General features: G+C 41.5%; 1 protein-coding gene across 5 annotated transcripts; it reads right to left on the reverse strand.

Moving 5' to 3' along the window:
- Nucleotides 1–1,498: 1,498 nt before the first annotated feature.
- On the reverse strand, nucleotides 1,499–18,438 carry LOC120730534. Of its 5 annotated transcripts, XM_040026997.1 has the most exons (24): nucleotides 18,227–18,437; nucleotides 17,914–18,000; nucleotides 17,522–17,645; nucleotides 17,340–17,442; nucleotides 16,657–16,770; nucleotides 16,453–16,569; nucleotides 14,681–14,841; nucleotides 14,047–14,193; nucleotides 13,717–13,819; nucleotides 13,119–13,247; nucleotides 12,765–12,947; nucleotides 12,008–12,261; nucleotides 10,059–10,907; nucleotides 9,505–9,595; nucleotides 9,195–9,302; nucleotides 6,648–7,229; nucleotides 5,829–6,518; nucleotides 5,333–5,455; nucleotides 4,913–5,041; nucleotides 3,667–3,859; nucleotides 3,408–3,532; nucleotides 3,085–3,275; nucleotides 2,829–2,962; nucleotides 1,499–2,732 (listed from the first exon to the last, which is right to left on the reverse strand). In XM_040026997.1, exons 1-24 carry the CDS (start codon nucleotides 18,279–18,281, stop codon nucleotides 2,500–2,502), a joined length of 5,025 nt encoding a protein of 1,674 aa, XP_039882931.1. In that variant the 5' UTR covers nucleotides 18,282–18,437; the 3' UTR covers nucleotides 1,499–2,499. The 5 variants fall into 5 exon arrangements, with proteins under 5 accessions (XP_039882931.1, XP_039882929.1, XP_039882928.1 ...); XM_040026995.1 differs by having other exon boundaries at nucleotides 5,829–7,229; nucleotides 9,505–9,596; nucleotides 10,069–10,907; nucleotides 18,227–18,438; XM_040026994.1 differs by having other exon boundaries at nucleotides 5,829–7,229; nucleotides 9,505–9,596; nucleotides 10,066–10,907; nucleotides 18,227–18,438.
- Between the last annotated feature and the right edge of the window lie 2,010 nt (nucleotides 18,439–20,448).

Raw genomic sequence — 20,448 nt, forward strand, 5'->3', positions numbered from 1 at the left:
GTCTCTCAGGAACTGTACTAAACTGGTTCAAAACATACTTAGAAAACAGGAAATACTTTGTATCAATAGGTAACTTCACATCTGAGCAGACAAGTATCACATGTGGAGTTCCCCAAGGTTCCATCATGGGACCTCTTCTGTTTAACATTTACATGCTCCCACTGGAACAGATTATAAAGAACAACAAAATAAACTATCATAGCTATGCAGATAAGCACAGATATATTACTGAGGCCCTGTACAGGCTCTTGATAAATGCATTGAGGAAATTAATGACTGGTTGTGCCACAATTTTCTCCAGCTAAACAAAACTGAAGTAATAGTCTTTGGAGCCAAAGAAAAACGATTACAGGTCACCAGAGAACTTCAATCTATACATCTAAAAACCACAAACCAGGCGAGAAATTTGGGTGTAGTGATGGACGCAGACCTAAACTTAGAAAAACACATTAAGGCAATAACAAAATCAGCTTACTATCACCTCAAGAATATTTCAAGGATAAAAGGTCTGATGTCTCAACAGGACCTGGAAAAAAACTAGTCCATGCATTCATCTTTAGTAGGCTTGACCGAGTATGAACCTTCCAGATCCCCCAGGTCATCTGGAGCCAGTTCTCTTTTTTTTTTTTCCTTTTTCTTTTTTTTTTTTTTTAAAAATCAGTTCCGAGTCCGAACCAGACACAGAGAAGCTGCATTCAGCTTTTATGCTCCATATATCTGGAACAAACTCCCAGAAAGCCTCAGATCAGCTGAAACACTCAGTTTATTTAAATCCAGGTTGAAGACTCACCTATTCCCAGCTGCATTTGAATAAAGCACCAAATCCACAGTTTTACTTTTAAGCCTAAATTCTTAAACTTACATTTTAACTACTGATTTTATCTACTGTTCCTTTTTTTTTTTTTTTCCCTAAAGCACTTTGAATCACCGCGTTGTTGAATTGTGCTATATAAATAAACTTGCCTTACCTTTGATTATCATACAACACAGGAACACACTGGTTACATTTAGGCAAATATGAAAAAGCAGATCCATTTCCGTTTTAGCCTCAACATTCAGAGACGTCTACAACTGAAACAAAGTCAGCACAGCAGGATGATGATTACAATATTTATTTAAAAAAAAAAAAAAAAAAATAAATGACATGGTTCAGGAAAAACACTGCTGGACTCGGCCCAGCCTTTTAACTACAATTAGAAGAACCACACAATCCATGAGCCTGTTCACTTCAAACTTGCCTGAAACGGCAGCTCCTGCTGTCACCGCTCAGTAATTTCCCCATAAGAGCAGAGCTCTAGGCCACATGACGAACCCTCTGCTTTTAGACAGACACTTAAAAATACAAAATTCATGCAAAGTACACACACAAGTCCAAAACAACACAGACACACACGTGGAATTCAAACTCATGCAACTGAATTTCATGCACAGAATAAATAATAAAAATCTTTAAATGTTCACCAAGTCTAACAGCACGGGCTGCCACTGTTTGTTTTTCTTCAGAATTTAACAGGAATTGAGCAGTTTGGCATCACTGGAACAGAGTCCACAAAAAGGATAACTTGTGCAAGAATGCATGTAAAACACACAATGGTCCCCTACACAAAAAAAAAAACCAAAAAAAAACCAAAAACCTCCACACTGAAAAATTATACAGAGTTCACAATGTACCAGAGCAACACGTGCAACGAGGTCTGAGAAGAACCAACAATGACCTCAGGAAAAACTCATGTACATTGCACCCATCTGATGAGTATTAGGAGCCACTCCATTCAAGGGATTCTGCACAGAAAAAGAAATTAAAAACAAATATATTCTGTCATGTGTTATGATGACAATCTGAGTCATATTACAACGAAAATGTGGTATTAACTAAAGGAATCATTGAAAGTTGCATTGTGACAAATCCATTATTGCAGAAGATTTTTTAAGAATAAATTCTGCAGAGCCCTTAATACTCAACATTCAGTGCATAAAGAACCACAGCAGATTACAGCTGGACTACCATGTGTAAAAGCAAGTATCATGTTTCACATAAAAGCAAAAACAATAAATAAGGTTTTTGACAATATCAGATTAATGCACAATTTAAAGCTGACACATCAAAATTTCTTCATGTTTCTCAATTGCATATTCTGGAAACAAAGACAGACATGAATTAAAGGGCAGCTTCAGTTTCAGCCCCTTAATCACAGAACATGAATATATTTAGGCTTAAGTTCTTGGGACACAGAAATTTAGAATTTAAGACACACTTAGAGGTTTTATAGTGATAGCAACGACAATAGTAATGATTGGAACGTTTTGATCAACTTCCTTATTGCCGTGTTAGTGGGCTGTATAGGAAGTGCATAAGGTGTAAGCAGGAAACCCCCACTAAAGAACAGGGGAGAGAAAATTAAGAAAAAACACAAAAGATTCCACAGAGAGGGACAACAGCTGAGTCCCGCTGGCTCAGCAGCACTGTTGATGAAATGAGCCATCAACCTTTCAGTCGATTCAGAAGCACTTCCTGAAGACTATCTGCGGTCCATACTCCTCGTATTCGTCCTGACTGATCCATGCAGAGGTAAAGGTAGGCATATTTGCCAACACTGCTCCTCCTCTCCACACTGAGGAGTCTCTATCTTTGGGGCTGGTTACACAAACACTGCCCCCCATGTCTGAGGGCAGCAGGCCTTTGATTTCATCCTGCAGTCGCTCAGGCAGGCCGGGCAGCAGAGTGTTCCCACCTTCAGGAAGAGAGGACAAAACAAATGGAAGCAGAATTTGGAAAACCATTGTACTTCAGATTGTAGTGCAACACCTTACCAAGAACCAAATGTTACCTGAAAGTACAATGTTTCCCAGGAAGCAGCGCCTCAGGTCAATGTCTGTGCTGAGGATTGACCTGTAGATGCTTTCGTGCATCCCATAATGGTCCCGTCCAATCAGCTCAGGTTTGAACAGAATCTCAGGTGCCCTAGATGAACAGGGGGTACACTCTGCTAAAGAGTCTGTGCTATACAACAAGCAAGGTGACCACAAGATCATTTCTAAAACTTAAGTGTTGGTAAAAAGCAGGAAGCAGCCCCCCAACATTACCTGAACCTCTCTGTGCTGAGGGTAATAATCTGCCCATCTGGCATGGTGTAATGCATCTCTCTGCAGGATGACTGCCCCTGATTTAGCTCATCTTCATAGTTGAGAGAGACACAGCAGCACTTCTCCTTCATCTCCCTCACTATCTCCTCCTCTGCTGTGGTACGCATGCACACTCCCTGTTCCCGGAGAAGCTTAAAGAACAAGCACAGCAAGCTGGTTTTGCCTCGTCTTTAAACTAAGTTAGGAACCATCCAGGGATTATGCCTTCCAAGCAATCAATAACATAGCTCCTACACTGGAGCATTAACAGAAGTGCTAAATACCTTTTTAAGATGCAGTGTAACATCTAATCCAGCCAGGGGAAAGCGTTGCACAGCATGAGGTAGACAGTATCCCTCAAAAACAGGCACACTGTGGCTCACTCCATCCCCAGAGTCAAACACCACACCTATATCAAATACACACAAGTGGGATCATAGGATCAGATTTGAGTGGTTTAAATACACCAAGCTGAACAAAGTCTTCAGACAAGCCATCATCCGTGTGCATCAATCAGTGCGTGACGACGAGCAACTACAGTACCAGTGGTTCTTCCCGCTGCGTAGAGCGCTAGCACTGCTTGCATGGCTACATAGGTGAAAGGCACGTTGAAACACTCAAACATGATCTCAACCGCGTGCTGCCGATTCTTCAAAGGGTTCATGGCCGCTTCAGTCAAAAGAACCGGGTGATCTTCTGGTTCCACACGCAGCTGCTGGAACGTATGATGCCAGATCTAAGAGACAAAAAGTCAAGCACCACGAGTAAATGAGCTTGTGGACAACCACCAATACTTTCTCTTGAGGGAAGCATGTTAATGGGTGGGGAAGTTGCAAAGTGGGTGAGTTCTCAAAACACAGACATTCAAACTAGACTAATCCACAGGGACAAATAGGTCTGCAGCTCCCCTCTAAGCCTCAGGAACATATTCCTATGAAGTGAGGCTTTTGACAGCATCAACACATATACACTGTGTGACCAATGATGGGATAAAACCAGGGTATTTGCTGAATGAATTTGTTATATTTGAGACTTGAACATAAGAAAACCATTTGTGCCTTTCCACTTTGCCAGAAAGTTTCAAGCAGCAGAGACTGTATGATAGATGATCGTTACAGGTACATTTGCTCAAGTATAAAATGAAACTTTTGCAGCCTTTAAGGCTGTACCGACTCTCCCACATGCCAATAGCAATTTTATTTATACAGCACATTTCATTATTACGTGTAAACTCGCTTTGTTTAACACAGCAGATAAAAATACTGACGGCCACCATCACTACTGCTCAGCCTCCTACCAGCTGCACCTCATGTTACCTCATTCTCAGGTTACTGTGTTCACAAAGCTGGGTGTACACGCCACCCGCAGGCCTGACACGATGACAACAATACCCCCTCAGCCTTTTATGGCTTAGGGGTAAAAATATTAAAACCAGTGCAGTAGCAAAATAAAACAGCATATTAAGTGTAAAGTTTTCTAGTCCATTTATGGATATATGCACAGCAGGACCACAACAACATGTTTTTAAACTGAATGTACACATTTTCCTCACATGTCAAGTACTACAAACAAAAAGGCTTTGGGTCGTGCCTCTTTCAAACTAAGCCTCATATTGCTGGAAAAGACATCCAACATCTTCAGCCAGCTGGGTCTGTGGAACAGCTGTAACCTGTAGTCAGGAATTGATTTCCAGACGACACATCAATATAAGTAACATTTAAGTACTAAAGGGGAATGATTCTGACATGAGTTTTTCATTTTCCAGTTGTTATGCAAACATGAGTCTCACCTTTTCCATTTCATCCCAGTTGTGAATGATTCCATTCTTTATGGGGTGCTTCAGAGTCAGAACCCCTCTCATGTGTTCTGCATCGTGACCAATGTAGGCCTCTCTTTCAAGGTTACCATTCAGTACTTCCTGCAAAGACAGGACACAAAAAAAAAAAAAAAAAGTATATTTATACCCACACTTTAAATCCCCATAGTTTTCCTTATAGCTCAAAGTAGCTGTAGGCAGATGCCAACCAACTATAAACACACATCATGAGGCTGCTATAATGAACAGACAAAGGATGCAAAGACCAAGGCAATTTATAGAATACATTTACTGAAAATATTTTGAAAATAAACGCTCCACAAATATGTTTAAACATGTAGGGGCCAACCTAAGGGACACGAGTTAAAAGCATCTAACAACGAATACACTTACCTCATACTTTGGCACCCCAATTATTGTGGGGAATATAATGCTTGGTAGGTCTTGATCTGCAAATCCTGCCTTTATCAAACCAGAGCCTGAATCCAGTACAATTGGACTCTTGAAATCTGCAATCTAGAGATACAGACACAAGCTTTTTTTTTTTTTTTCCCCCCCCTCTCCTTTCTTTAGAAAAAAAAAAAAAAAAAACAATTTCCAGAGGTTCAAAAGCACTGAAATGATCTTTTAAGTTTATATTGTGACTACAACTTGATTTGTTTTCAATTCTGGCCAGCGCTTTAGTCTATAAGCCACATTTTAGTCATACATTCAAAGTATGTGCGCTCAGTTACACATGGCACACAGCAATTTAAAAGCCTGGGGTTGGGAGAAAGCTTTCATAAGAACTAAAAACTAATGTTGATGTTAGGCTTTTAAATACGAGATATACTTGATGTTCTAAATGAAGACAAAAAGGTGACAGCTGAAATAGGATGTGCCCACGTACCTCCGTCATGGGGCTATAAAACTGGATCTGACTTTCAGGTGACCCAGAGATTCTCAGAGCCTCAGAGCTCTGAACGCCATCTAGTAGCTTTTCATTTGGTTCGTCTCTTCCACCCGAGTCAAACTCTAGAGGCTGATCAGCAGTCACTTGGGATACAGACTGTTCAAGTTGGTGGTCATCTGCAGGAGGTGAAGTGTGGATTTCCTCTGCTGACTGCACATGTAGTTTGAGTAAAGATGTGGGCATCTTTTCATTTTTAGTCATTATTTCAGACGAGCGCTGTAATGATGCCCAACAGTTCTCTGGGGGTACATGGTTATCGTTTTCATGTTGTGTTACATTTGGACTGGAAACCAAGCTGTGGCTGGTGTCTGGAGGCACATTCTCTGGCAGCTCTTCAAGTACTTCATTTTGTAGATGAAGTTGGCCTTCACCTATAAAATAATGATCTAAGGACTCCTCTGTGGAGTGAGGAGCTTCGAGTTCAGCACGGGCTTCATTCACAGGAAGCAAAGACTTTCTTGGCTTAGTTACAGGGGGAAGGAGTGATTTTCCACCTGGGTCAAAGGTGCCATCATCTACCCTCATTTCAGGGATTAAAGATGCTTCTGGACTGCATAAACTAGCAGACCTGGCCAATTCATTCCCATCGATGTATTGCAATTGGACACCTGCCTCTTCTGAGGGTTCCTGTAAATCAAATACATTGTTCAAGGTAATTTTGTAATATACTGACAGACCAGTTGTACAACCACTAGCATCTTGACACTGGGAAAGTGGCAGTTGAGCCACATCTTGTGGTGAAGCCCCTTTGGTTACCTTAAGGTCTGAAACATCTTGAATAATTTTAGTCACACGTGTATTCACAGACCCATCCATGGCAAGGCTGGCGACTGATCTTCCAGAACCATTGGGAAAGAGATCACAGAGCACTCGATCATCATGTTCTTTTCTAGGCCTTTCAGTTATAGAACATTTTTGAAACCTTTCATCAATATCCTCATTCTGTTTCTCCAGCTCCTCTACCTCCCTCTTCTCCTTTTCCAGCTGCAAATGTGAAGCCTCCCTCTCATTGCGTGAAGTCAGTAACACATTTGTACCCACAGGTTTGCTCTCCGAGAGCTCAGTGTGGAGTTTCTCTTTACTGCATCGAAACTTGTTGATCTGCAAGTTCTCTTCCATGATTAACCCGTCCAGGATATGAACCTTTCTCAGTTCCATCAGCAGGTCTGGCCTGCTGTCAGATACCGTTGGAGCTTCACTGTAAAGCCCATCCGCATTAGCTTTAGTTTCACGTGCAGACCCAGCCGACACGAGGTCAATGAAACCGTCAGATTCTGCAGAGTCAACGCAGTCATCGAAACAAAGAACACCAGCGTCAGCCAGCTCGTAGGACGACATCTTAAAAGAATAAGGAAAAATATAGTGAATACCAGGGGACTATAAAACAAGCTGACAAACCTACTGTCACATTACCCACTGGTTTGTAGGCTTCCCTTCAGGCAAACTGAGTTTTTCCATTCTGGCCATCATCTACCCATTTTTTGGAACCAGTAGTAAATTAAACATGGGTTAAAGGTTTGAACGGGTAAGACTCAGATTGATATCAGGCCTTAATAGGGGCTATATCAGAACAACCATCAGCACAATAATTATAAGGAGTGAGTTAGACATTAACAAGCTAAAGATTACTGACATTTGTATTTAATAAGAAAAGTTATTTGAATCAACATCTATTTGAGTCAGACATTTTATAAGACAAACCCCAGCATGTCTGACAGAGCCACCTGTCAGCCTCTGATGATGACGGTTTAGCCATTTCAACATAGCACAGTACTTTGCAAATTACATAAGAAAAATATTTTAGCCAAAACTGGAAACAAGCTTGTTTCACTACTTGAAACAAGCTCAATACAACCAGGCTACAAAAGATGACAGTTGTCCACCTGGCTCTGTGTAAAAAAGTATTTGCCTCACATACCTAATAATCATTGTGCCACTGGCTGTAACAACTGCAGTAAAGTGTTTGGGAGAACTGGCACGGAGTCTTTCATGTTACTGGGGCATTTTGTTTTATGAGAAAAGCCTATTTATTTATTCATTCATTCATTTTTGGCCGACACTTGAGGTCCTTTAAATGTGCTATATAAATAAAGCCGACTTGACTTGTAGACGTAGACTTGCCAGACAAATTCAGATCATTTAACCAGAGCACTTTAACTTCAGGGCGTAAACTGATGGCCGGACAATCTTCTTGGTGAAGAGCAAAATTATTTACAGTTACCTGCCAACTAAATACATGCCAGGACAAGGTAATATTACACTGTATGTGAAAGAATGGCAAATGCAAATCATAGGAAATAAAATTATTGAAGTTGAGTCAATAATTGAGCTGACTATACAGCAGTTTCCAAAGTCCTTGTACTTCATGACATCTGGGAATGACCAATTAAATTTTCCTCTAATGGTTAAAAATCCAGGGGTCCACCTGGTGATTACTATGACTCATGGCTGAAGTTGGAGAAAACCAATAATTACTGAAATAAATTTTTTATTTTTGGGTCATAAAAATATCACGTAGATTAATTACTTCTTACTACAAAAGGCTGGCATAACAGATCTGTCAAAAAGGAGAGTATAAATATAAACCTGAAAAGAACACCCTGAAAGCTGTACAACTCATGGGTTATACTTCATAGAGGAGTAGTCAGAGGCTCCTCACCCTAAAGAGGATCCAGGAGTTCTTACTTTAGTCTGTCACTCTTTTTTCTGTTTTTTTTCTCTAGCTTTCTGCTACGTGTGCATATGCTTAAGGCTCTAAACCCTAGGGTTGCTTTGTCTCGTTATTCTGTGTGTCGTTATGTGCTCCTTTGTTTTTGCATGACTGTTCAATAAACTCTGCTCTTTTTCAGAGGATCTTATTTAGTCCTTTGATATAAAATCCTAAAAAACAAACTGCAAGTGTGTTTTGATCATCTGAATGTAGACGGTCTGTGGGAATGACAGAAGAGGAGACGCTGCAGAGAGGCGTGTAAGACGGCAACTTGGGTTCCCGTTTGGATTGTTTAATAAATTTGGCCAGATTTCCCAGAAAGGAGAGTTGCTCCTAAAGTGGGATAAATCCTGTCTCTCCTAACAAGACCAGGTTTATAAACCCAATAGTTTATAAACCACACATCAGTTTCACATTTTGTCCATCTTCCTCTTACAGTCCAAAGACATCCCTGGACCTGTGCCTTGTGTAACTTACCTCTTATTCCGTGCCATAGAGGCATAGAGTAACTGAAACAAACCGATGTCAAAAAGTAAGATCGAAAATTAATAGAATCTGTAACAAAGAACTGATCTGCTAGATGCTTCACCCACCGTATCAAGCTGGTCCTCACCATCACACAATCGCCAGACACCCTGCCTGTCCTCTGTCCTCAGCAGTGCATCTAGCACAGCTTCCTGAGCCAGAACATTTTCCTCCTCCTGCAAAATAAAAACGAATAGTTATGTCTATAACTTCTGTTCCCTTTCAGTCGATTCACTCTGTACACTGGACACGCGAGAGCGTGATATCCCATACTTATGCGTTGTACCGAGTGAATCGACTGAAAGGGAATCCGTTCTGTCCAGAGGTCACAACAACCAGCACTGTCTTCATTTCTCAAACGATCCCCCCCCCTCTCACCTCTAATATTTCATCAGCCTTGTCCAAGATATTCTCCACTTCCCTCAGACCTTCCTCTTCCTTCACATCCCAGTCCTTCATGGACAACTCGCTGAAAAGTTGCGAGGGGAAATAAAATGAGGCATTAGGCAATTCTTCAATTTGCCTTTTCCCAGTTTACCATCCTTCCTTCAACTCTTTCATCTTACCCTCATTAATTTGCTGCCATAAGGAATCAAAGTAGACAATACAGTGTCTGTATGTTATGATGAAATGTAACAGTAGGTGCCACTGGAGGGATTTTACTGGTTCAGAATGCAGTTTGGCAGGTGATCATGCCTGATCAGTCCTCATCATAAATTGCAATAAATCAGAGTCCCCTTATGTGACAAATCTAATTATTTTGTCACATGTGACCAACAATAAAAAATATAAATTAAAAAAAGATTACTCGTGTAGGATCTGTGTAACAACTGAATTTTCAATACCACTGCTGAAATTTCTTTGAGAATTTCACACTGTAGGAGAAGCAACATACTGATTGACATTTTGACATTTGAAGCCAAACAAATTACCCATCATCATCATCGTCATCATCATCTTGATTTTGGTCATGGAGGTCATAAGAATCCCAGAGTAGAGTAGGAACCCCCTCTGTGGAACAGATAGACTTGTCTTTTCCTTCAATAACGGTGCTGGAGAGAACACTGCAAATGGGACTTAGTTCAGGATGTTCCACACAACTTTCTGGATGTAATATCCAGTCCCTGCTCTGTGATCCTTTGGGTTCTGTGCCCCTTAAAACCTCCGGTGTAGGCTGAATTTGAGACCTGCTAGCCTGGGTGCCATTGACATGCTCATCTGAAGAATCGTGATCAACGTTTTGAGGTGCTGGATTTTGTGTACTGCTGACAGTGTAAGAGTTTTCCAAATCCTCTACCGGCAAGCTAAGCCAAGGGTTACTGGACACAGCAGCTATGCGCTTTACTTTGATCTCAAACTGATTCAGCAAATCAGCTTTAGGAGAGCTTCCTATAGAGCCCAAGTCATGCTCCTCTCTGTGAGCCCTACAATCTGAAACACTGGAAATAACGTCATGGATTTGAGGCGGGCTTGAGGCAGGTATTGCAAAGTCTCTGGTTGCAGCAAACGGAGAGGACTGTTTGCCCGTAGCTGACACCAACCCTGAACCTCCGGACAAGGGAGATGTTCCAAAGACATGGGCAACTTCTTTACCACCTTTACATTTAGCGAGGTTTGACTCTGAAACATGGTGTGGCACAGGTTTTGACGTGGTAGACTCAGCAGATAAGAGATTCACATGGTTGCCCCTCAGTAACTCATACTGCCACTGTAGGGCCATCTGGAGTTGTTCGACAGCCACTGGTCCTGAAGAGCTTAGAAGTTTCCTCAGTGTCAAGCACCTGACGAATAAAAAATAAATAAATAGAAAATGAAATAATGGCACCAGAAAAAAAAAAATTAATGTGGTAAACTGGTGTGGCTGGCTGCTCAGCCAAACTGTCAAATGTTATTTGACATACTGAATATTTGGGTTGAATGGGTGATGGGATCAAAACTAATTGAGCAGCCATAAGCTACAAACGCTGATCAGCTGATTAAATCTATTCCAAATATTACTCCATCTGCTAAAGGAGAAAATAAATTATATGATTCAGTGACAGCATGAATAAATAAAGAATCCAGTGGACCAATGAATACAGACGACGACAACAACACTGGAGTAAAACCATTTAAATTGCCATCATCTGCCAAACTTGCATTTGATTGCTGAATCAGTTGTTCAACTGAAGATAAAAATATAGATCACACAACGGACACAACTTATAGATGTGATATTTTACCCAGCAAAGACTCATTTTGGCGAGTCTGAGTCCAAGTGAAGACATTTCATCTTTCAAAAAGTCACTCAAGTGTCAACAAAAAAATAAAAAATCTAAACAAAATGGATGAATGTTTGTTTCTCATCATTTAATTAAAAGGTTAAACTTTGATAGAAATTGATTTCATCTCTGGTACACCTCTTTTTGTGGCTTGTAACTCATGCAAATCACAAATTCAGCAGCTCAAATTAGAATATTTCATTCAAGTTTGAGTAAATTACTATTGAAAAATAAAGTTGATTCATAGCATCATAGCAGGTCAAATTCTCAAAATAAGGAGCTGCACTTGAGTGCTTCATTCCTTACCCTTCCTACAAGAGTACACACTGGATGATCTTTTATGAAAGGACAACATACTTATACATATTCAGTTTTTACCAAGTCTGCTTTCCTGAAGAGGACCAAGCTTCCTGCTAACAGCCCATAAATGACATTTGGTAACGGCGGTGGTTGACATGTCTGATGTCTCAGGAAGCTGCTACTTTTCAACAAATTTGCTTTTGCACAAAACTGCAAGAAAGTTGATAATTGATGCACACGCGCACGCACACCTTATTTGCTTGCACTCAAGGTATGACTTTGTACACAATCTGCAGTTGAAATGGAATCAATCACATCACCTTTGAGACATCTGTTTCCCCATCTGCTGGATCTCATCATCTGGGATTGCATTTGCCAAATGAGACAGATGGAGCAGCTCCTCCATTTCTGGAGGGGGATTGTTCTTCAGAAAAGTGGACAGCCTCCATCTCCACCCAGGCATCATCCCCCAGTTCTTCTGCTGCAGCTGGATGGAGGAAGCCTCTTCACGAACACCCGACAGGAGCTCCTGGAGGAAGTTCTGGCAAAGGACCAGACTGTACCAGCAGCTGGCCTAAACAGGTAAACGGCATAATTTCTGCTATTCTTGGGGGTGGGGCCAATTTATTTTAGACAACAGTAACCAGGTATGGCAATAACAAAGTTAGACTCAAATTTTTGATCAACATCATCTTTAAGTAGTTAAAAAGCATTTGTCCTTGAAATTAAAAATGCACACCGGCTGTAATTAGACAGCACAGGATGATAGAAAAATGTTAGTAAGCCAGTTGGATGATAGGTCAGTGTGATTTGAAAGAGGATGTCTGGCACATGTGGAGTGAAAAAAATAAAAACTACTGTCAGTGATTACAGTCAGTAAAGGTATTTTTGTTGTTTTGTTTAATGTGGCGAGCATTACCTCACAAGAGCAAGACAAAAAGCTGTTGATGGTTAGCTTAGGTTCCAAAACAAAAGTTCTTCCAATGAATCAAATGCGCTGCTGATGTTCACGCTACAGGACATGCCACAGTTATGAGCACTTGGTATTACTGCATCTGTAAGTTTTCCACAACTTGCCTTGCTGTAGTAGCGATGGTAGCTGGAAACTGCTCTGAGGGTTTGCAGAATCAAGTTCACGGCAGAGTCAAGTTTGTCCTTCAGCCTCTCCAGATCTGCAGCCCAGCTCCCTGTGGGCTGACTGTCCAAGGGGAGAATCTCTGCTGAAGCCTGGATTACATCTTCAGCCCAGCGAACAAGTGCCTGGTAGGTGAGAGGTAACCTTTACTTCAAGCACAAGTTAACAGCATCCGTAACACAGTTAGCAACACTAATGTTACAAACAACTAGGATTTAACTAAACCGTGGTGTAATCTAATCGAGGTCGATCTATGTTGCAAGGTAAGATTCATAACATGCAAGCTAAAGCCATACCATAGCAGGAGTGTGGATGGATGCTTCAAATTCAGACACCAGAATCACAGCTTTTGTAGGGTCCTTGGCAATCTCTACTTTGAAGGGCTGGATCTTCTCTCGAAGAAGAGTTTCAATCTTCTCAGAAACCTGTAAGCAAGCGTCAAGAAAACCCAACATCCGGTTGCCTTTATTTGCGGATCGGTTGTTGTTCCCCATTTACTGGGGGAGCTGATAATTTTCTTCAAGTGGTCACTCAAAGTAGTTTTCCACAAACACTGAGCCGTTTATACTAACACGATTATCTGTACTTTTATCTAGTTCTGTACTTAGCTACACGCCCAAGGCCATTTTTAAAGATGAGAACCGCACCCTTCACAATTCAATCAGAAAATGATTTAATAGTTCATATTTTAAGGTTATCCAGACGTACAAAGCCACATTTGTCCTGTGGATACTCAGTTTTGTGGTCAAACATTCCCCACTCTGCTCAAACCAAAACAGCCCGAGTAAAGTGACTCAGGTCATTTAGGTTTTGGTTTAGACCACTAGGTTTAAAATTTTTTTTTTTTTTTTTTTTAAAGGAAACCATTACATGTGGACTCGCTGTTAGACCCACCTGCAGTGCATTATCACGCAACTGGAACACGCGTAGCCTTAAACGAGCTTTAGAAAACAGCTGCTGCCACAGCAACTCCACTTTTTCCACAGCAGCAGTTATCCTGTAATTAAATGGCACAGTGAGCGACATCAACTCTTAAAAGTGTCCGATACAGTTTCTTAGAGTAGCAAAACACATTAATCTTGGATAATCCTTAAACATACTGGCATTTTGCTTTAGCTGATGTGAAATGGGATCATTACAAAACTGCTGTATGGACTTTTTGGTGGATTAAGATAAAGAACCCATTTTCATGACTTGACACAGAGATCTGGCTGCCTGCAGTACCTGCTGTGGTTCTGGAGCATATCAAAGGCCATCTGAGTGAAGAGGGCAGTTCCAGCCATATCCTGGAAGCACGGCTCCCTGTCAGGCCAACGCAGCTTCCCCACCAAGCTCTCACAGTTCCTCAGTAGCTCCTCCAGCCCCAACTCCCTGATCACATCATACATGTGGGACAGTAAGCTTTAATGTTTACCTGTGAAACGCCCTTAGATTGGTCAGAAGCTGCCAACACCACCCCTTTCATCTGAACGTGCAGGGGTAACCCTGGGTTAACTTGATAACCAGCTTTCTGAAACAGTTTGTCCTGATCGACAGTGTTAGAGTAAGCCGCTTCACATAACAGAAAGATACCCACAGCACGTTGAATGAGTTTCCTAGTATAGGGCCCGAATTAGCAATTAGAGCACATTATTTACTCTTGATGGTACTAATATTATACCATGAATACAAGAAAAAAAACGAGTGTTACACCAAACAAGCATCTGCGCACATCCCCCTCTGCCGTCCTGCTGCTATAAGGTTTATATTTCAGTGAATATTTGATTGACAAAAATATTGCAGACAAGAAAGTGCCACACCCCTTTTTTTAGACTGCAGCTGCTTGATAAGATCATAACCAAGAAGGGGCAATTCTAACCTCCTGAGCTGCTGAAACTTGGCTTCAGTGCCGAAGCAGAATTGCCGGAGCTCGCTGACGGTGGTGGGCAGTGGCAGCCTGGACAGAGCCTGCAGTGCAGAGATGCATGAAGGCAGCCGCTGGACTACAGACACAAACTCCTGGACAAACGCATCGATCTCCTGCAGGAAGCAGCATGAGTCAGAGATCATCAAAATACATCTGTGCACACAGGATTTCACAATATGGGACTTCACTACTGTTTATTTTAGACAGCTTTAAGGTGAGCATGAGTTTAAGGCTACTCATTTTCCCGATTTAGTTATGTCAATAGTCGATTAAGTTAACCAAATCCCAATTCAGTCTATGGGGATTGTATCCCAAGTAGTATCCTAAATAGGTTTCCCCACAGGCAAAGAGGTGCCACAGTTAACAGTCATGGCCCAGCTGAATATGACTGAATGGATAATTAATGGAAAGAGGGCTCCTTTCAATGGCTAATAAGATCAGCTCATTATGCAAGGCATTTGCACAAGCTTCATGGTGGTGACCAATAAGAGGTGCTGGCTGTTCAAACAGATCTCTGCATCTATGCTCGCAATAAATATTCAATGGATTCTGACCTATTGTTAGTTATTAGTGGATTACCAGAGAGACTGTTTCTCACGTCACACTTGAGCAGAAACATTTCAACATACACACAAATCCCCCGACTAATCACAAGACTGATTCTTAAGTCTTGCTATCAGACTAACGGTTGTGTTAAACAAATATAACAAATTAGTTAGAATGGTTGGCTTAAAGTTGGTTGGGGCAGACAATCAACATAATCACCCATTAAAAAAAAGAAAAAAAGTATCCTTAAACACTGAACTTTCAGCTGCTCTTCCAGCTTATTCCTATGACCAAAAGCTTTGGAAAGGAAACATGACTACATCGTCATATATCTAAATAACAGGCAGGACAGACATTCATTTCTTTATCTTACTCATACCTCTTTATAGATGCACACATTACAAGTAGAAAAGCTCATGTTAAATTCCATATTTGTAGCTACCTTTGCTACAGTTGGTGCATGACAAGTTGTTCCCCAGAGAAGCAGCAGCATTTTAATACAGGTGTTTCTCTCTTCCTTCAGCTGATCCCTTTTGGGCTCACAATTGTCACCTGCATCAATTTTATTCTATCACTAGTATTGTCTTCTGTCACCCCAACCCCTCTCATTACATCCATGAATCTTCTGAGGTCTTCCTCTTTTCCTTCTGCTTGGCAGTTCGATCTTCATCATCCTCTATATAATTTACCCACAATCCCTCCTCTGCACATGTCCAAACCATCTCAGCCGTCTCTCTGATGGACTTGTTTCTAATCATCTGATTTTCATTCCTCTTCTGACACTCCTAACTTCCTAATACAGTACCACATCTTGGCACCTTATCATATACTTTGTGTAGATCCACAATTACACACTGAAGCTCCTTCAGAACTTCTCCATCAATATTCTCAAAGCAAATATCACATCTGTAGTGCCCTTTCTCAGCATGCTGCTGTTCACAGCAACTCCTTCATATCTTCATTGTATGGCTCATCAACTGCACATCACATTCCTCCATTCCTCTGGCACACTTACTCTCTGGGATTGTTTCCATCTGGTTAAAGTCCACTCCCTCTGTCCCATATATCACCACAGATATGTGATCAAGACCACAGGCCCTTACCCTCTGTATCCTCTTCACAGTGATTTTTCTACACTTTCTAAATGAAACTGGTCTCGCAGAAAGCAGCATCACTACCTTAATGAAGGCAACCCAGCTCTGATGACGGTACATGAGGTATCCACCCAGTGACCATGGTAGCTGGCTTCGATCAATGTAGTTCTGGAGCTCTGGGATTTCTCTCAGGAGGACCCTCTACAAAATGTTTATAAAAGGAGATCAGAACTGCTCACGTACATTAAATCTAAACAAAGTCTGTGCATAACAGTTTGATATACTCACTTTGAAAGAAGCAGGATAATCCTTCGATGGAGCCAGCAGCTTCAGCATTAGCTTCTCAAGATCCTTTTTTTTGGGCTGAAGGATGTACACAGTGTGGACTGTGCGCTTTTGTAGCTAAAAAAAAATAAAAATAGGAAAATAAAAATTTGCACCAACAATTATTCTTTGTTTTCCTCAATGAAAACACATGGTTGCTCAGACGGCACTCAATCACACAGCAGCAACAGTTTTTAAAATGGCTTCATTGGTTAAGTAAACGCAAACATCTCTGAAACCCTTTGCCTCCTCTTCAATTCTTCAGGCATTAGATTCATGCAACATTTTCTCCAATTTGACTCCCCAAAAGCAAGAACACATAAAATGTAAAAAATGTATCGCTAAATGAAAACCTTCATTCTGGGTTTCTACATTTTTGTCCTTCCACAGGTTAGACAGCTGACGTCTAAACAATATTTCATTATTATTTGGGATTCAAATTCTTCAGAGTACTTTGGGGTTTATACTTTGTTCACAAAAAAGTAAATAATACAATTCATATTCATCACAATTCAACAGCAGCCTGCTGGGTAATAAAAGCATGTCTAAAAGCATTTCAGCATAGAACTTCAGTCTAAAAAAAGTAAACCATCATCTTGAAAAGGTCTCACAATGTAGCCACACACTCCACTTCATCATAACAATACCTCAAGCAGCAGTAGAGACTCGACAATGAAACTGATGGTGGAGAGTGAGGCATCCCTCAGATCAGCCACGACTGACACCATGCTCTGCTTTTCCAGTGTCTTACTGTCAGAGAGAAATAGTCCAAACATCACTGTACACACAAACACAGTGCAAAAAAACGTGTTTGTTGAATTCCACCTACTTGTGCTGATACTGAAAGTAATTTATGAAGTCCACCACTTCAGCTTTGCTGAGGTCTGAGGAGAGTTTGTATTGCCCATCCACTGGGAACATAACCAGAGGGCAACCATGTTGATCAAAAGTACCTAAAGAGCCAGATAAACCCATTATGTGCAAATTTTAGGGATGAAGAAGGAAAATAAAATGAAAGAGGCCTAGACATCCGGTCCGAGTTAAGGACATTTTCATGTGGCTGCCAGTTTTGCCAAAATAAATGAAACATTTAAAAAAGACTGAGTATCACCAGGAGTGGAGGAGTTCTAAAGCCTCCACACAAGCTCTCTTAGGTCTCACACTTTCAAACATTTATGAATACACCAGGCACATGATACACAAATGTGGGTTAATAGCTACCAGGGAATAACACCGCTCCGGAGCTGAGCACATGATCCGCAGGCAGGGTCGGGGAGGGAGCACTCTCCTGCAGCGGCTCCGGGACGTCTGAAAGGGTTGGGAAGAAATTATTTTTATTGGCTCACACCCGAAAACTCCAACAGTCCATAATATCTGACCGCTCCAGCAAATTCCTCAGCTCCACACAAAAAGTTGGCTAAAAAGTTCATCAGTGCTTCAGTCATGAACCCAGCGAGGTGTCTGTGTGCTGTGGCTCCATGGGAGCAGCACTGACCGGCTCACCCTCACCGAGCGACACTGGTCTCTCTCCTACCTTTTGCGCGTCGGCTTATCGGAGATTCTCCACTCCTGGCTCGTTTCCAGGACATGTTTGCGCCGTAAACGAATTCTCTGTGTGTCTCCGAACCGGACTCGACACTGAGAAGTTCTACTGCGGGGCAGCAAAACAAAGACGGATTAACCCCGGCTGCTCTCTGCCTCTTTCCGCCATCTCACAGCCACCCCAATCCACCTGACTGAATCAGCTCCAATGACTGAGGGCTGCTCGCTTCTTTTATAAACCAAGAGGGCGGAGGAAACGCCGAGAAGGATGGACAAAAAAGTGAAGCCCACCAACCGACTCTGCTCAACAAGCAAGTCATTATTATATACAGCACTAAGCCCGTGAGAAATATGTGTTTGAAGTTAACGTTTCTTGTTTCATAATGGCAAGAGACACAAACAACACAAAATGACTGCAAATAGATCCGACAGAGACAGTCAGAGCTTACTCAGACAGAACACAACTCCAAAAAAAAAAAGTCAAAAAGACACACAATAAAGAGACACCAAAAGACCTCAAATAGACAAAAAATAAACAAAAATCATCCAGAGACTCAAAATAACAAAACTATTAACTTCAGAGCATCTGGTTCTAAATTTTTGTTGCACAACATTCCCATCCCTCCTCATATTCTGTACAAATACTAATGTGAAAGCTGGATCAGCAGATACAGTATTTTTCATCACTTTGAGGCTTGAACTGAAACTATTTACCTCCATAGAGCAGGCCACTAATGCCTCAAGTGTTTCCTTTTGTGTAAGAACAAGTTCCAGTGTTCCTCACTTGACTGGTCTGACTGCATGTCTCATGATAGGCAGTGTTTGTTTAACACGGTAAAGCTAAACAGCACCATTCAACTATGCAGTTTCTGGAGACATTGCAGTGGGATTGGTCTATTTTGTGGGTTGGGCGGTGGTCAGGGGCAGAGGTCCTGTGGTCCAACCTCCGGTTGACAAATCTACCTTTAGATTGTAAATGGTAAGTGGATTAGTTCTTTTCTACTCTACTGGAGTACTCAAAATGTTTTATCCTATTTACCCATTTAAATGGCCTGTAAACGGTAAATGGCCTGTATTTGTATAGCGCTTTTACTAGTCCCTAAGGACCCCAAAGCGCTTTACACAACCAGTCATCCACCCATTCATACACACATTCACACACTGGTAATGGCAAGCTACATTGTAGCCACAGTCACCCTGGGGCTACAATGTTATACGAACACTTGCCCAAGGATACTTTGGCATGCAGACTAGAACAGCCAACCTTCCAATTAGTGGACGACCTGCCAAATCTCCTGAGCTACAGCCAGCCTTCAAATTGGTTTGGAAAAAATGATCCAGGCCATTATGCAGCCGATGCTGGTGCATCTACTCCAGCTCAAAAGGAAAGCCACTGTTGGGTCTGTGATAGAATCCTAGGCCCATGCCCTTCCCACAAACAGGATGATGGAGGCATGGAGTATGACATCACGTATCTGGTGGAAGAAGTAAAGAACCTAAAGTGCCTCTGATCTGTCCATCGCTGGCAGGGAAGGGATCTGAGCTGGTGATTGAGACTGAGAAATATTGGCTAGATATAACTGAGCTTACCTCAACAGCTTGGGATCTGGAACCTCCCCCTGCCCACCCCTTTTCACCAAGTGCAACTCCAGTCAGCTGAGTTTCTTGGTCATACACAGAAGTAAAGGTAAGTAGTATTGGTACTAGCGATGACAGGAGGACAGAAACTTCAGTCTTTCTGTACTTTCCTGAAGTGATATAGTTCACCTTGATTGTGGTTATCTGCTGTTAGAGTTAAACTTGTAGCTCCAATCTGCAGTGCACCGGCATTACATGAAAATGGGTCAGGGGTAATGTAGTGAATAATATATGTTATGGACCCATATGCTTTCTCTGTAGCATCTGAAAAGATATGAATGCTGTGTGTGGAGTCTGACAGGTCTGGGATGTACATAACATCTTCGAAGAGGGAGAGCATGGAGCAGTTTAAGTTCACTCTCCCAGATGTGCTACAGCTGGAGCAAGTCGTGTGGCAGGTTTGAGCCATTTCGCTCTTCTGTAGCTCCAGAGATTCTTCACCAGTATTTAAGCCACGTTTTATTTTTTTATTTACTTTTTTTTATTATTAAGCCAGAGCAGTGTAGGGAATTGATCAACAAATCAATTTATTCTGCTTTACAGAAACCTGGTTAGAGCAGGATGATTATATTAGTT

This window comes from Simochromis diagramma, unplaced genomic scaffold (assembly GCF_900408965.1).
Source record: "Simochromis diagramma unplaced genomic scaffold, fSimDia1.1 OVJJ01000746.1, whole genome shotgun sequence".
Lineage (NCBI taxonomy): Eukaryota > Metazoa > Chordata > Actinopteri > Cichliformes > Cichlidae > Simochromis > Simochromis diagramma.